General features: G+C 38.0%; 1 protein-coding gene across 1 annotated transcript; it reads left to right on the top strand.

The window, feature by feature from the left end:
- Positions 1-14,910: 14,910 nt before the first annotated feature.
- On the top strand, positions 14,911-16,573 carry LOC131154136 (AP2/ERF and B3 domain-containing transcription factor RAV1-like). Its single transcript, XM_058106677.1, has one exon. The coding sequence runs from the start codon at positions 15,180-15,182 to the stop codon at positions 16,287-16,289; it is 1,110 nt and encodes a 369-aa protein (XP_057962660.1). The 5' UTR covers positions 14,911-15,179; the 3' UTR covers positions 16,290-16,573.
- The last annotated feature ends 246 nt before the right edge of the window (positions 16,574-16,819 follow it).

Below are 16,819 nucleotides of genomic sequence, written 5' to 3'. Positions count from 1 at the left end.
AAATACCCTAATTACTATTACAGACAAATTTTACTACAAAAAAATATTACAATTGAGAACAAGAATTTGTCTTTAAGCTTTGAGCTTTCACATGCCATTAATGATTTGCTAATATAGACCTGCACATGAACAAGATATTTATTAAATACAGGACTATTTGTCATTATCAAAACCGGGTGTGACCTATAAGGTCAACACCTCTTTAAAAACCCTAGAAAAAGTTTTTTAAAGGAATAAAGAAAGAGAGCAAAAACATATTTTGAATTGGAATTGAAAAATCAGAAAACAAGTACCTTAGAAGACTGAAATTTCTGCTTAGAAGTCTGAAGTGGCAACTTCAAAAGATTAAACTTTAAGTTTGGTCTTCTGAAGAATTACTTCAGATGTCTGAAGAATAAGTTCAGTCGTCTGAAAAATTATTGGTGAAAGACAGAAATTGGCAGAAGCCCCTCAGATGACTGAACTTTGACTTCAGTCGTTTGAACTCGACACCTCAGTCGTCAGATCCTTGACCACAGTCGTATGACCATGTATCTAGTTCAAAATTTTCAAAGTCTAAGGAACTTCAGAAGACTGACCCTGAAGGTTCAGTCGTCTGAACACTGTTAATGGGCAAATTTTTTAAAAATTTTAATTTTTAAATATCAGTTGCTTGTGCCCCAAATTTTCTAAAAACTTGGGAAATAATCCAAGTAAACTTGGGAAACACAAAAACACTCTTGAATTCCTTTACATACATGGTTTTCCAAATCAAAACTCACCAAGAATTGAAAAATCTAATTGATAAGTTGAAAACATTCTTGTTCTTAAAAAGCTCTCTTATTCACTCATTGCAAAACTCTTTTGCTGAGATATTCTGAAGTGCTGATCCTTCCTCCTCTGAATTCCTATTGCTAATCCTCATCTAGGAAGGATATTGGTGAATTCTACATTTAAGCTTCATTTTATTTCATATTGATATTTGTACATTTAAGTACATTGTGCTGAAATTGTACTAACTTGCTCTTTGTGAGAGTATACTTGTACGCAGATTATATCTTGTGTTTCTTGTAGATTGATGATTCCAATGATTGTTTGGATCATTGTATAAGCATGGGGTATCGCTTAGAGAGGCGCGCTCTAGCCTATTTGAAGGAGTGACCGAACGAGGGTACATCGTTTGGAGAGGCAGGCTCTAGCCTACTGAAGGAGTGTAAACAGTGTTGTTCTGCTCGAAAAAGGAACTGATTTTAGTGATAATTTTGATTTTGATTTAGGTTGCAGAAACTGAAAGGGAATATGTTGGTTAAACCACACTTTGCGGAAACTATATGGGAGTACGTTACTTGGTTAACATCCCAAAGATAAATTAACTGAGTTTATTTGAATTCTAAATTTTGGGAAGAGTGTGAATGTTTTGTTCAATGTTAAATTGAGAAACAAATTACATTCTGTACGGGGCTTGAATCAAAATTTCATATTTTCAGGGCTACAAATAAACAAGAGCTGAAATCTTGTATCTTATATATATTGGTTTGAATATTGTGTTTGATTGGATAATCGGTTTAGTTGAATGGTAACTTGTTTGTTTAAATAGTTTTGTTATTGATTGTATGAAAGAAACTAAGTTCTTGTGTGATTGAAAAATTAAACAAACAAGTCAAGAATCGGTTAAAAGAAATAAAAGAGGTTAAGAAGTCTTAAAAGAAATTAAGAAAAATTTTTAAAATCCAATTCACCCCCCCTCTTGGGACTACATCTTTGTTTTCAATAAATATATATATATATATACATATCTGTGTGTGTGTGTGTGTGTGTGTGTGTGTGTGCGTGTGTGTATGTGTGTGTATAATTTCAGGATTTTGGAATTTTGAATGCCATGGGCGTGAGTTAGAATTAGTAGACGAGCTTAGGTTGTCACGTAAGGAAAATATGCTATGCCAATTAAATTAAGAATTTTTATCAGTGAAGCATGTGTATTCTGGTATATGTATTTTAGATGGTTACATATATTAAATTATATGATTTTTAGGATTAATATTGAGACCATAAATTATATTTAGTATTAGAAAATATAGTTATCAAGATATGGGATATTTAATTATTTTAGTAGTGTGGCATGAGTTAATATCAGACCAGTACAACAATTATACAACTTTCAGATTATCATGATTTATAGTATACATACAGAAACATTTATTTTATAGCATTTTCAGAATAACATGATATACAGGCTTCAGAACCATAACATTAAGATTATATAGTACATTTAGATATTACAGATTATTCAGATTATACAGCATATTCAGATCAAATATTACAATGTTATGGTTATTTTAGTTATATCAGAATCATGGTAGTAAGATATATATATATATATATATATATATATATATAGAATATTATTATATAGTATTAGATCCCTGATGTATCAGTTCAATTCAGATTCAGTTAGCAGAGCATGGTACCGTAGTTATTTCAAATCAGAGTGCAACCACAAATCTTATATAGTGTGTGGATTTTTGTCAACCATGCCTTAGAGGGATTGTAGGCTCCCCAGAGGTCTGGGTTGTGGAGACCGGTTTGATGAGGGAGATGTCAGTTACCGTGCCTTTGGAGGGATTGCAGAGTGGCCGATCTAATGATTGATAGAGTTTCAGTTGACTTATCTTGGTAGGCCACCCAGTGTTAAGTCTTGTTTACGAGCCACACAACCCTGTCCTGAGGGATTAAATCATGACGTACAGTTTTTTAGGAAAGTTTCACAATTATATATATATATATATATATATATATATATACATATATATATAGATTTATAGAAATCAGCAAACTTACCTATAAATTTATATGTTTTCCGAAAAAGCAGAGGACAAAAGTTCTTGTCCAGAATAAGGGAATAGTAGGGAGACAAAATTACACAGGTCTTTTCTTAAAATATCCCATAATGCATGCAATATGCCTAAGCTAAACAATGTCAAAATCAAAATTATTAAATAGTGCAAGTAAAAACTTTTAGCATAAAACCCTAATAACACAACGTCGCACCCATTGCCACCTCGTCACTGTCGTCGCCCAGCACCATCATACCCATTGCCACCTTGTTACTATCGTCGCCACCTCGCCATCGTCATGCCCATCGTATCATCGTCGTTAACAACGTCGGTTCCCTCTCCACCAATGAGATACTCCAGTAGTCCCCGCCCCTGCACAGCAGCAATAACAAGCTGTGACACTCTGGGGAATCACCACAGTCGCCGTAGCCAGGATATGTGCCCCTTCCCACGAAGAGCTCGCATCGCCGATTCCCTCCTTACACGATGACCTCATCCTTTTCTCTGACCTCACCTTTTTCCACCCTGCCCCAACAACCCCTGCCTCCGTTGCCGAAGTTGACCCCAACTAAGCTCGCCCTCCCTCCCTCCCCGACTACCTCGGCCTACTCTCTGACCCGCCCTTTTCCTCACCAACTCCAATTGATTTTCCGGCACCTAATCCACACTTTTGACGACCTTTGCTCTCTAGCTCGGCTAGCCGTTGTGCCTCCCAGCGCCGCCGCTGTGTTCTCACATCACCGTCACCGCTTTTCCTTGTGAAGAGAATGCAAAGACTCAAGGTTTTTTGTGTCTGTGGAGACACACGAGGGGTAGCATAGAACAACGATCTATGCCAAAATTGCGAGCCATCGCCGTTGAGGACATATCACGGAAACTGCAAGCTGCTCAAGGAGTCACCAAACAATGCAGGTTAGTCTCATTTCTATTTAGAAAAGTTTGGCTTTAATCTCAATATATTGCAATACAGTGTCGTCCTCCGCCAATGGCCGTACCATCGGCGGGGAATGTCGTCTATGCTAGTCCTGGGGTGTAGTCGTATGCGCAAGTTGTAAGTAAAAAAGTGGAGATGCCTGCATTCAAAATTCCTATTAGATTGCCCGTTAATATCAATGGGGAATTGGGATTTTTTTTCTCAGAAGTAGAGATGGTTAAGGCTAAGGAAGAATTTTGTTTTGCATTAGTAATGAAATTTTTTAGGAATTGGCCATCTATTGATAAAATTTGACTATCGATTGTTAAAATGTGGAGTTTGATGGGAATTCCAATGATCAATGTTATGGATGATTATCACATGTTAATTCACATGAAAAATGAACGTGACTTTCTGCATGGTTGGGCAAAGGAAGGTAGAACTATGGAAGGCGATTCTTTTCAGATGTTCAAGTGGACGAAAGATTTTGATACCAAAAAAGAATCCCCATTGGCTCCTCAATGGATTTTCTTACCGGGGTTACCAATGCATCTTTACTGAACGAATTTTATCCAAATAATAGCGACTCAATTTAGTCATTATCTTGAAGTTGATAATGCAACAATCAATCGAACGAGAGCATTGGGGGCACTTATTTGCGTGGAAGTTGACCTAACAATGGAGCCGATAAAGGAATTTCCTCTTGTTTTATCTTCAAAACAATTTATTTGGCAAGCGACCAAATATGAAAAGATGGGTTTTTTCTACTACAAATGTTGCAGGCAAGGACATACCTCGATTATTTGCAGGGTGGGAGAGAAGCGAAGGGAGGATGAAAAATATAAAGAAAAAAAGATATGGAAACCAAAGACTAATGGCAGTGTAATAGAAACCAATGCCGACGTGGATAAAGGGGCCAAGAAGGTGGTGCAAGAAGTAGGACCCAGTAATGTGCATATGACGAAACAGATCAATGATAAGGGTCTTGAAATAGCAAAAATTCTTGTGGTTCAAGAAAAAGGAGATCATGCAAGGAAAAACTCTGATATACCGCAGAGAGGATTAGAAAATAATGGGAATGAAGATTCAATAAATAGGAATGAAAGGGAGTGTGAAGAAGTTAGATGTGATGATGATCCTCAAGTTTCAAATGATGAACCTATATCTCAAAAGGAAGTGGATCACGTGGATAATTCTAAACTGGCTAAAGGTGGGGACCAAGGTTTGCAACAGAAGGAATTGGCTCAGGGTTATTCGTCTGAGAGGGAGGAAGGTGAAATATCATTTTTAAAGGGCAAAGAAAAAATGTATGAGTATGATACAAGGCAGGGATGGATTTCCATAAAAAATTCGGTGAGGAAATCTTAGAGGGTTCTCATCCGACGGCTTAAATTAAATTTATGATGGATACAATTATTTTTTGGAATATTTAGGGGTTGGGCAAGTCTAAAGGCAAGTTAAAGAAGCTAATTAAAAAGTTTAATGTTGGGTTGTTTACTATTTCAGAACCGTTCACGGCTGAGGAGCGAATGGTAATGCTGGGTAATTTTTTGAATTATCACCATTTTATATCTAATGAAAATAAGGGTGGTAAATTGTGGCTATTTTGGAAGGATATTGTAAGAACTCGACTCTTGATAATGGTTTTTAAATATTTAAAGAGATGGGCATTTTGGTAAAACAGCAAGCCTCATCAACGAAACCAGATTTCGTCGATGAAGTCTTTCTCCTTCTCATCGACAAAATTTAGAGGCTTGTCGACGAGGAGAAGCTAAGGAGTTTTGGGAAACCAAGAATATCAGGATTTGTCGATGAATTCCCCGTCTCGTCGATGAGAGGACTATAGAGCTTCGTCAACAAGGACACCATCTCGTTGACGAGTTGGCCCGGGTCAACGGGGCTATAAATAGAATTTTCTTTACTTCACCATTAAAAAACTCAAATTCTATCTCTCCCTCTCTCTCTCTAGAACTCTCCCTACTCTCTATCTCTCTATATTTCTTCACCAATCGTTGCTGGAATCGGGAATCTGAAGTTACCACGAGGATCGTGGAAGGATTCTCTACAAGTTCTACGAATCAGAATCCTATTTCGGAGATTTTCGTGTGTTTGGCTTAAAATCGAGGTAAGGCTCGGTTTTTAATTTTGATCCAGTAGTTTTGTAGGAAACTATCTTGTGAGTATATTTTATACTGTGATTTGTAGGTTTTGGAACTCGGTTCGCCGTTTAAGGGCCTTGGAGTTCGAGATTTGCTATTCGGAGAAAAGGTAAGGGGAATTGTGTTTATATTGGTTATTTTTGAAATCAAACTCGGTGGAACTATAGGTCACGGTCCTGTGTGTTTTGGCTACTCATTTAGGGGAGATCTAATAGGGAAAACTATAGATTTTTCATTATTACAGTTTTGGGAAAAAAAGGGCGACGGACTGCATCCTTGGTTTTGTTGAAAACCGAACATATATGTTGATTTATATTGTGTTATTGGGATAACCATGCTTTGACTTATTTAGACTGTATTTTTTTGGAAAACCATGATTTAGATTACCAAATGGGTGTGGTTTGTTTGGTTATATGAGCATGCATGTGTGTGTGATTGTTGAAATGCTAGTAGGAACGGGGTTCCGAATTGTTCCAGGTACTGAGAGTGTCTGGCTCTATATTTAAGGGTGTGTGTTTATCGCCTGCCACGTAGGCAAGAGTGTCCGGTTCTATATCTGAGGGCGTGAGCCTATACTAGTAGATCAGGCCAAAGGGTGTGGATCCACTAGTTAGCAAAAGTACAATGCCATGGGAGTCGGGGACTAGCCATGTGCCGGTGGCGCCATGTTCGCGGGTTGGCTACGGCCAACGCCGTATGTCGAGGGCCTACTTCGGGCCGAAGGGTGTGACGACACCAAGATTACTGATCATGTGTATGTGTATGTGTGCATGTATGCACTGTGTAAATTAGTACTAGACTACATTTAACTGCGTGTATGTTGCATCATGATAACACTCAAATGCCATACACCGATATAACCTATGTTCTTCCTTACTGAGAGGTATCTCACCCTTGTTGTATATACATTTTTATAGGTCCTTCGAGTAACCGGAACTAGCGTCCTGGTGTAGGGAGCGTAGTGATCGGCATATTACAGTTAGGGCTTGGGTAAGTGCTAGGACTCTATTTTGGTGGGTTGCCATTTTGAGATGTGTTTGGGCACTCGTTTGTACATTTTTGATAGAGTTGTGTTCTACTCTTATATAGACTCTGGTATGGTACTGTATATATATATATATATATAGAATGACCTTTTCCGCTGTGTATATGATTGTGGGATATGTTTAAGGTGCTTAGAAACCCCACAGGGTCAGACCCTCATCCTTTGTATTGTATCTGTGGATCATTTGTATGATACAAGGACAAGTTAGGTTACATTTTCACCTCTGGGTCCCATTTTAGGGTTTGGGGTGTGACAGATATAAATGCCTTTGAGGTGATTTCAATCACGACTCAGAAGATTTTCGGGTGGTTTTTTAAGGATGGACAAAGAATTTTGGTGAGTTTTGTCTATGTCAAATGTTCTTATGTTGAAAGAAAAGAGTTATGGCAACAACTAGAGGAGTGCCAATCAGATTTTCCTTGGTTGGTCCTGGGTGATTTAATGTGATTCGAACGGATACTGAAAAAATTGGTGGAAGTCCAAGACCACCGTTACCTATGATGGAGTTTAATGATTGCTTACATCATTGTGGTCTCTTTGATTTATCAAACACAGGCTCACGAATGTCATGGTGCAATGGCCATGAAGGGGTGGCTCGTAGTTGGGCTAAGCTTGATAGTGTTCTTATTAATAATGATTTTTCCAACCTATATGGTTCGGCTCAATTCAAATATCTGAGTCGAAAATCATCAGATCATAGCCCTATGTTGGTGTATACAAATACGTCTTTCACTCGGTATGGCCCTACCCTCTTTCGGTTCTTGAATATGTGGAGCTCGCATGATATGTTTTTGTCATACGTTAAAGATGTCTGGATCAAGAATGACTCGGCCTTAGGTCTTTTGAAACTTGCTATTCACCTTAAGAGAACTAAAGTTGCATTACGTGCATGGAATAAGAATGTCTTTGGGAGAGTGGAAGAAAATTTAAAAGCTCTTGAGGAAAGGATGGAATATCTAGAAGATCAACTACAAGCAGTTTTTCTGAGGACGTCGAAGTTGATTACTTGACTACTAAGTTAGAGATTCAGGTGTGGGAGAAGAGGGAAGCATCTCGCCTAGGACAAATTGTGGAAAAAAAATGGTTGATTGAGGGGGATCAAACTCTAAATTCTTTCATTCAGTTATCAATCAAAAGCGGAATAAGAGTCGTATAGACCGTATGGTTCTGAACGATGGGAGGATATTGGAGGGTGTGAAAGCAATTCATAATGAGGCAACTATTTTTTTCTAGAATTTTCTTTTAGAGTCTTTACTAGTTGAACCATGAGATCTTTCCAAGTTAATTCAAAGGCAAATTTTAGATGTTGATAATAATTTCCTCTGCGCCGAACCGACAGAAGAAGAAGTTAAAAGAGCGGTATTCTCTATTCCCAAAGAAAGCAGTCTGGGACTAGATGGATTTGGCTCTGAATTCTATAAATCTTGCTGGAACATTGTAAAAAAAGATCTCTTGAATGCAGAAATGGATTTTTTTTCAGGGCACTACTCTTTCCAAGTTTTTTTCCTCTTCATTTAGTGTTTTAATTCTGAAGGTGGATTATCCTTTTAGCTTTGATAAATTTTAGCCTATTAGTTTATGCTACGTGGCTTGTAAAATTATTTCCAAGATTATTGTTTTTAGACTAACCGAGGTAGTTAATAAGTTGATTTCACATGAACAAGGTGCTTTTATTCCTAGGTGAAGTATTTTTGAAAATATTACACTGACTCGAGAAATGGTTTAGTCTTTGCACAAAAAAATATCTAGCGACAATGTGATGATAAAACTCGATATGGCTAAGGCCTATGACAGAGTGAATTGGAATTTTCTTCTGGAGGGTCTTAAGGATTTTGGTCCCTTTGAGAGGTTTTGCAAGCTCATAAAAAAATTGTGTGGAGTCCCTATGGTTTTCTGTTTTGATAAACGGAACCTTTAAAGGATTTTTTCAATCTACGAGAGGCTTGCGGCAAGGGGATCCACTCTCTCCTTATTTATTCATCATAATGGAGGAGGTTTTGATAAGGTTGCTTAGGAAAAACTATGAGATTGGTCGGATTGGTCAATTTAATCATTTGATTGGGGTCCTATTAGTTTCACATTTGTTATATGCGGATGATATTCTTATTTTTGCGAATGGTGGGAAGAGGTCTATTAGAAATTTAGTTTACGCTTTTGAAAGGTATGAGAAGTGGTCGGGTCAAAAAATCAGTAAGACTAAGTTAGAATTATTCCTTTCAAAAAACATCACTCTCGCTCGGAAGTGTGGTTTATTGAGAATCACGGGTTTTATGTAAGGTAAATTCCCAGTTACATATTTAGGTGCGCCTTTAGTGTCTAGAAAATTGTCTTCCAAGACATTAGAGCCTCTTATGGAGAAGATTAGAAAGAAAATTGTAGGGTGGAAATCTAAGTTGCTCTCGCAAGGTGGAAGATTGATTTTATTAAGACATGTGTTCTCTAGCATGCCTATTCATTTTATGTTTGTTATTAAGGTTTCGCATGTCACATATTCTCAGCATTAACTCTATTCTTTCTAATTTTTTATGGGGAGAGGTGAAAGATAAAAAGAAGATTCCTTGGCGCTCTTGGGGGAAAATTTGTAAACCTACCTTGGAAGGGGTTTGGGCCTGAGAGATCTTAAGGAAGTTTAGAAATCTATTCTCATGAAATTTTCCTTCAGATTGCTCATTTCTAACAATCTATGGGCAGGTTTTTTTAGGGCTAAATATTGAAGAAATGATCATTTATTAATAAGGAATGGGAGACCAAATGACTCTTGGTTTGGGAAATCAATTATGGCCACCATTCCAAAAGTTATGGATAATGTTAAAATTTTTGGTAAGAGGTGGGAGCTCTTCTTTTTGGTTCGACAGGTGGCTATCATTAGGCCCATTATCTGTGAGTACTAAGGATATTTTGAACAAGAAACTGTGTATTAAGGATTGCTGGCTAAGTAATAATTGGAACTCTAATTTAGTACGGGAATTGGTTGGTGCTAATAAAACAAGGGAAATTTTGCACTAGGTGCCAGTGGGTAAAAGTGGGTAGGATATTTTTGTTCAGAAGCCTGCGCCGGATGGTAAGTTTTCTACAAAAACAACTTGGGAGGCAGTGAGGAGCAGAAGTGATAATTTTTTGTGGAATGATTGGTTTTGACATTCTTTATTGCCCAGAAGAATCTCAATGTGTTTATAGAGAGCATGGTTTAGATGCTTAGCTGTAGATGATAGAATTCAGGCCAAAGAAATATCGATGGCTTTGGCTTGTGATTGCTGCATTCAGAAAAGTTTGGAAAACATTGATCATATTTTTTCTTTAGGTGAGATGGCTTAAGAGGTTTGGCGTCAGGCTAGTGTGGCGTTGGGGATTCCTTTCCAACGATCTCTTTCTTGGAAAAAAAAATAGAAAATTGGTTTCACTATGCTCAAAAATCATCTATTAAATGTATTTTAATCGGTCTGATTCCATGTTTGATTACGTGTTGCCTCTGGAATCGAAGATGTAAAGCGAGAATGGAAGAAGTTTATCAAAGTGCAAATCAGATGTGGAGAAGTGTTCGATTCTGGGTTAGTTTTATTGCTGATAGCACCAATTCTTTTCAAAAATTGAAGAAGTCGGATATTAAGAATTTGAATGAGTTTCAAATTAAGCATCAGGGAGTGTCTGGAAAAATTATTTCGTGGGTTAAACCTTCAGTAGGGTGGATAAAACTTAATTGTGATGAGAGTTGTAGGGGTAATCCGGGTACTTCAGGAGGTGGAGGAATTATTCGAGATTGTCATGGCATGGTAAAAACGACTTTCTAAAGTTATTTTGGCAATGGTATGAATAATAGTGCAGAATTAAAAGCAATCAGAGAAGGAATTCGTTTGTGCAAACCTTTGCATTATGTTAATGTGATTATTGAAAGTGACTCAGGAATTGTAGTTGATTGGCTTCAAAAAGGTATATGTACTTTGTGGTATCTGTGGGAATTTTGGGAGGAGCTTGTGGCAGAGTTAGAAGGAGTGAATGTCATGGTGATGCATCAATATAGGGAAGGCAACATTGCAGCTGGTTTTCTTGCTAAAAAATGAGAAATGGGAAATAATGTAATCTACGAAGAATAACACCTTCTACCACGTTATCTGAAAGGTATTCTTCAGATGGATAGGTGGGGTCTCATTTCCATTCATCGTTAGTTCAATTCTAGAGTTTCGTTTGGTGTATTTCATTTTGATTTTGGTTGCTTTAAAGTTTTTATTTCCTTTGTTAGTTAGTTTTAGTTTTGTTGTCCTAGTTTGATTGGTTTGTTTTAGCTTGTAACCACGATATTCCTCCGCCAAAAGTGAGACTATATTAATAAATAAATAGAGGTGCCACCCTTTTTAAAAAATAAAAATAAAAATAGTAAGTTCAGAAACAACTGTATTTTAAACCACATAGGTGTGAGTTACATAGTATTATATTTTACATGTTATCTTAGTTCAGTTATTTGATAGTTTATAGTTCATGTAAACTCATATGTCACACACTGGTAATAGCATATTTCTTCTTACTGAGAGTTGTCTCATCCTAGTAATTTAACATTTTTCAAGTGATTCAGCTAGATGAGCATATCAGACTCGAAAACAGAGAAGCCATTTACACTGTCCTGTCGGTAGGGTAAGTGTTTTCAGGAGTGGACGTATTTTTGGAGTAGCATTTAGGGTTTTTGTTGGTAGATATATTGTTGGGGAGATGTGTATGTATATATGTTTTTGGGATGATACTAAATCCTGGTATTGTAATAATGGTTGTATAGTTTTATGTTTTCCGCTGCATAGGTGTTTTCCAGTAATTATTACAGGGGTATTAGAGTAAAAGAATTATCAGTATATATATATATATATATATATATATATATATATATATAAAATATGAATTTGTGATGTCATTACATAATGAATACTAGTTTTATAATATTTGTAAAAAAAATTAAAAAAAAATAATGAAATAGAATAATTTAATTTGTTGGTGAAAACTTAGCTTTCATATTTTAAAAAATTCAAATCCATAACTTTTTTAAGCTCTCCAAAAAGCTTAAAGTTGTCTTAATAAAAGTTGTGGAAACAATTTATTAGACGTGTTATAATTAATTTTTACTTTTAAAAATGAGAAGTTGAGGAGAAAAGGGGAGAGTCAAACTCGATCACACTAAATAGGAATTTCTAGTTCTTTGATTTACGCCACCCATCTAAAGTGTTTGACATTATTAATTCACCTTTTAGTTACAATCTTGAATTGTTGAAAATTACTTGTGAGTTTGTCTCACATTGGAATAATTGAGTAGATGATTGACGCTTATATACATGGTTGGACCCAAAAATTAATAGACCTAAACTTTTGGATAAAGTTAGTGCTCACTCATATGTATCAAGCTCACTCATGAACTCCACCGGTGCTAACATGAATCAACTTCCATCGTTTCTCGATATTGAAATTTTTTGGTCATTGTAAACTCATTACATTGCTACTTTACAGTTGTGATTGAACCTAACTTAACAAGTTATAGAAGAACATCAAAACAAACCACAACAAGCTAACAAATTTTGTATCCCATATTTTCTTTTAAAGACTTGGAGTTATGATTTTTATTACATATTAACTTAAACTACAACGTTATGATTTTTATTACATATTAACTTAAACTACAACGTCATTATGATTAATCATCATAATTATTTCTATGTTTTGTTGACTTCTCCAGAATTCATAGTAAATCCTCATCATTATCAATAAATTGTATAATTAATTTTATTATTAAACAACATTATACGTAAACAGTCCATGACCAATCGATCCCTCCATAGATTATCACTCATAAGTATGAACAAATTCTAAACTTAACAATAGATCCTTTCTTATATACATATTTAATCAAACCCACTATCTCAAACATCAAATAAATACAAATTCTTACTAAAAATCAAATATAAGCTTTTAAACTAATTAACGACCTCACCAGTGAATGATTAAAAGTGCTCCAAAAAAAAAAAAAAGTAGGGTCCATTTAGATTATATTGACTCATGCTCCCCTTCATATCATCCATCTTTTTACAATTTTTCACTTATACAAGTGAAAGTAAGAAAAAATATGACTTTTTGGTATCATTTGACGGTAACATTATTATATATCTACTATCCTTACTTCTAAAAATCAGATTATGAAAAACATAACTTATAAATCACAAAATTTATTTAAAATTTCATTATATATATTATTTTTAAATAGAATTAAAAGGAAACAATTCAGAACTAATTAATCCCTCTGCACATCATGCTTAAATATGAATAAATATCAACTTTACCAATAAATCCTTTCTTAATTACTTTAAAAAAAAAAAAAAAAACAAACTAAACACTTATCTCAAACATCGAAAAATACAAGAATCTCAAGAAATGATTAGATACCCTAATATAATGAAATAATGTTAGATATCGTATGAACCTAATATTTGGTATGAACCTTGGGGTACCTAATATTTTTGTACACCAAATTTAATATGGTTTATATATGTGTGTGTCTGTGTGTGTATTTTAACTAGATAAATAATTTTCTATACAAATAACGAAATAATGTTGGATATGGTATGACCCTTCGGGTAGCTAATAATTTTTTTAAAGAAAAAAAAAAGTATTGAATTACAAATTATAGCAACCATACAAGTCAACGGTTAAAAGTGGTTAAAATAAAAAAAATGATTTACCATCATATTCACCTTCGCTAATATTTACTCTTTTAATAATTTTTCATTCACAAAAAATCAGCCGCAACAGTAGTCTAAAAGCCAAACATTCAAAGAAAATATCACGACTTAATTGTAAACCACAAAATCAATTGGATGCTATTTTATTTTACCTAGTTACAATTAATTATAAATTTTAGGGAAAACTAGAATATCTGAGTTGAGGCCCACAAAGCAAAACTAAAACCCACAGCCAAATCTTTGGGAGATAAATAACCCACCGGGTGGAGCGTCCGGTTTTTATCAAGTTGCCGGTGGGCCCATCGAAGACCTAGGACTCGTCCGTACAGGTCCCCACCCCCCTTCCCAATTATTATATTGTTCACTTCGTATGCTTCGTCCCTCATGCCATGCCCGCTGGACACCATGCACATACTGGCAAAACGCCAAGGGCCGGAAGCTGACGAGGAGCCTGCGCCTTCATAGCAATCAATGCTCCTCCCCCCGGTCTAGACCGTTGTGGACCGTCGATGAGGAATCGGACGGCGTGGGTGGAAGTCAGAACGTGGCAAGTGATGCATGGGAAGATAGGAAGCGTATGAGAAGAATATGGAAAACTAAAAAGGAGAAATGCCCACTTGGAGGAAACCGTCAATGTTGGTTGGAAAATTTAGGGAATTGTTTGGATTTATTTATTTATTTTAAAAAAGGTCATTTCGGGGAGAGGGGAGGGCGTGGGGGGGGAGCTTAACTTGAACCTAGCCAATAAGACAAAAGCAAGGGTTGGAGAGGACGAATGGGCTGGTGACAGGTAAGCCCCTTATGGGAATTTCTTGTTGGATGGGCTCTTCAGACGGTCTATCCATTCCTCCCCAATAAAGGCCCAGTCCCACTGTCCCCACGGCCCATCCAACTGGAACTACACTACTCTCTCTCTCTCTCTCTCTCTATATATATATATATATATATATATATAATTATTTATTAATGGGTTTTTCTTACACCTTATCTGAAAACTGGGTACTGGGTACTTCATCAAAATCTATTCCATTTTTTGTCGCTGCTTTTATTGGACCAATTATATTCTAGATAAACGTTAGAGAGAGAGGAGAGGACATCCATGCTGGGAGGGTGAGGAGGAAGCACAGCGAGGACTCAGGGGGGATGAACTTTACCAAAGCACGGTCCACACTCATGTGAACCCCATCAACTTGCTAACGTGGACCCCTCCCCACATACCACAGCCCACAACATACACATACTCCCTCCCTCTCTCTCTCTCTCTCTCTCTCTCTCTCTCCATGAATCTTCCTCCCACCCTTTCTCTGTTGACCCACAACACCCCTCCCTCCCCACATTTCACCAGTCCAATTTGCTTCCCCCCCATACATATTTTATTCATTATTTTTAAAACACTTGCGCATCCCATCCCCACCCCCACCTGTATATATAAACACCTTCCATCACCTCCCCCAACCCAAACTCATCCTCTCTCCACTTGAAAACAAATTCATTCCCATAACTTTTTCCTTCTTCTTCAATTACTCGCTCATCAAGAAAATGGATGGCAGCTGCATAGACGAGAGCACAACCACAGACTCCACGTCGATTTCCCTCGCCGCGGTGTCCCCTTCCCCGCAGACGAAGTCGCCCTCGCCGGGCAGCCTCGGCCGCATGGGAAGCGGAGCCAGCGTGGTGTTGGATGCGGAGGGCGGCGTGGAGGCCGAGTCCCGCAAGCTCCCTTCCTCCAAATTCAAGGGAGTGGTGCCGCAGCCCAACGGCCGATGGGGCGCCCAGATTTATGAGAAGCACCAGCGTGTGTGGCTGGGCACCTTCAACGAGGAGGAAGAGGCCGCCAGGGCCTACGACATCGCCGCCCAGCGCTTCCGAGGCCGCGACGCGGTCACCAACTTCAAGCCCCTTTCGGACTCCGACGACGGCAGCGGCGACGGAGGCGCCTTCGAGGCCGCCTTCCTGAATTCCCACTCCAAGCCGGAGATCGTGGACATGCTCCGTAAGCACACGTACAATGACGAGCTGGAGCAGAGCAAACGGAACTTGGGGCTCGACGAGAACGGGAAGAGGTTCAGACCGGACGGTTGGGCTGGTACGGTCGGGTCGGACCGGGCGGGGAGGGCCCGAGAACAGCTGTTCGAGAAGGCGGTGACACCCAGCGACGTGGGGAAGCTGAACCGTCTGGTAATACCGAAGCAGCATGCGGAGAAGCACTTTCCGCTGCAGCAGGTAGGGAGCTCGCCGTCGCCGTCGCCGGCGGCGGCGAAAGGGTTGTTGTTGAACTTTGAGGACGTGGGTGGGAAGGTGTGGAGGTTTAGATACTCGTATTGGAATAGCAGCCAGAGCTACGTATTGACCAAGGGGTGGAGCCGGTTCGTGAAGGAGAAGAATCTGAAGGCGGGGGATATAGTGAGCTTCCAGAGGTCGGCGGGGCCGGATAAGCAGCTTTACATTGACTGGAAGGGGAGAAACGGGGGGACGGGATTTGGGGAGTTGTTGGATCGGATCGAGCCGGTCCAGCCGATCCAGATGGTGAGGCTGTTTGGGGTCAACATATTTAATATACCTGTGGGTGTGAACGGAAAGAGAATGAGGGAGGTGGAGCTTTTGTCCTTGGAGAGTTGCAAGAAGCAGAGGGCAATTGGAGCTTTGTAACGTTTCCCCTTTTTGGATTTTTTTTTTTTTTTTTTTTTAATAATTTTGGCATTTTGTGTAGAATGTTGGTAGGGGATGGTCAATGGTGGCAGTGGCCAGCTCGGTGGCGGTGGCAGTGGCGCCGGTGGTGGTGTAGCAAGTTGCGGAAAAAAGCAATTGTAAATTACTAGGAAATTACAAGTTGATGAAGGAAGTTGTAATTAGGTGCAACAGATGGGAAACAATTTGAATCATGAAATCATATATATATTTTATAAGAAAGAAATTTCAATTTTATGTGTCAATATTTTTTTGAGTAGAAAGTGGAAACTATGTTACGTCTCATGTTGAGCTTTGTTGCTTTTCCGACGTAGCCGAAATATCTCCAGAGAAAGAGAGATTGGAGAGCGAATAAGATCGACTTGAGGAAATAAGTGATGAGATGCAATGTTTGTCTAAGCCAATTAATTAACATATATGACAATTATAATTAGTTTATGTCCACTAAAACTCATTCTCTCTATAAAAAAGAAAAATGTGAAAATTTACCT

Source organism: Malania oleifera, chromosome 4 (genome assembly GCF_029873635.1).
Source record: "Malania oleifera isolate guangnan ecotype guangnan chromosome 4, ASM2987363v1, whole genome shotgun sequence".
Taxonomy (NCBI): domain Eukaryota; kingdom Viridiplantae; phylum Streptophyta; class Magnoliopsida; order Santalales; family Ximeniaceae; genus Malania; species Malania oleifera.
This window is presented reverse-complemented; position numbering and strand designations above follow the sequence as displayed.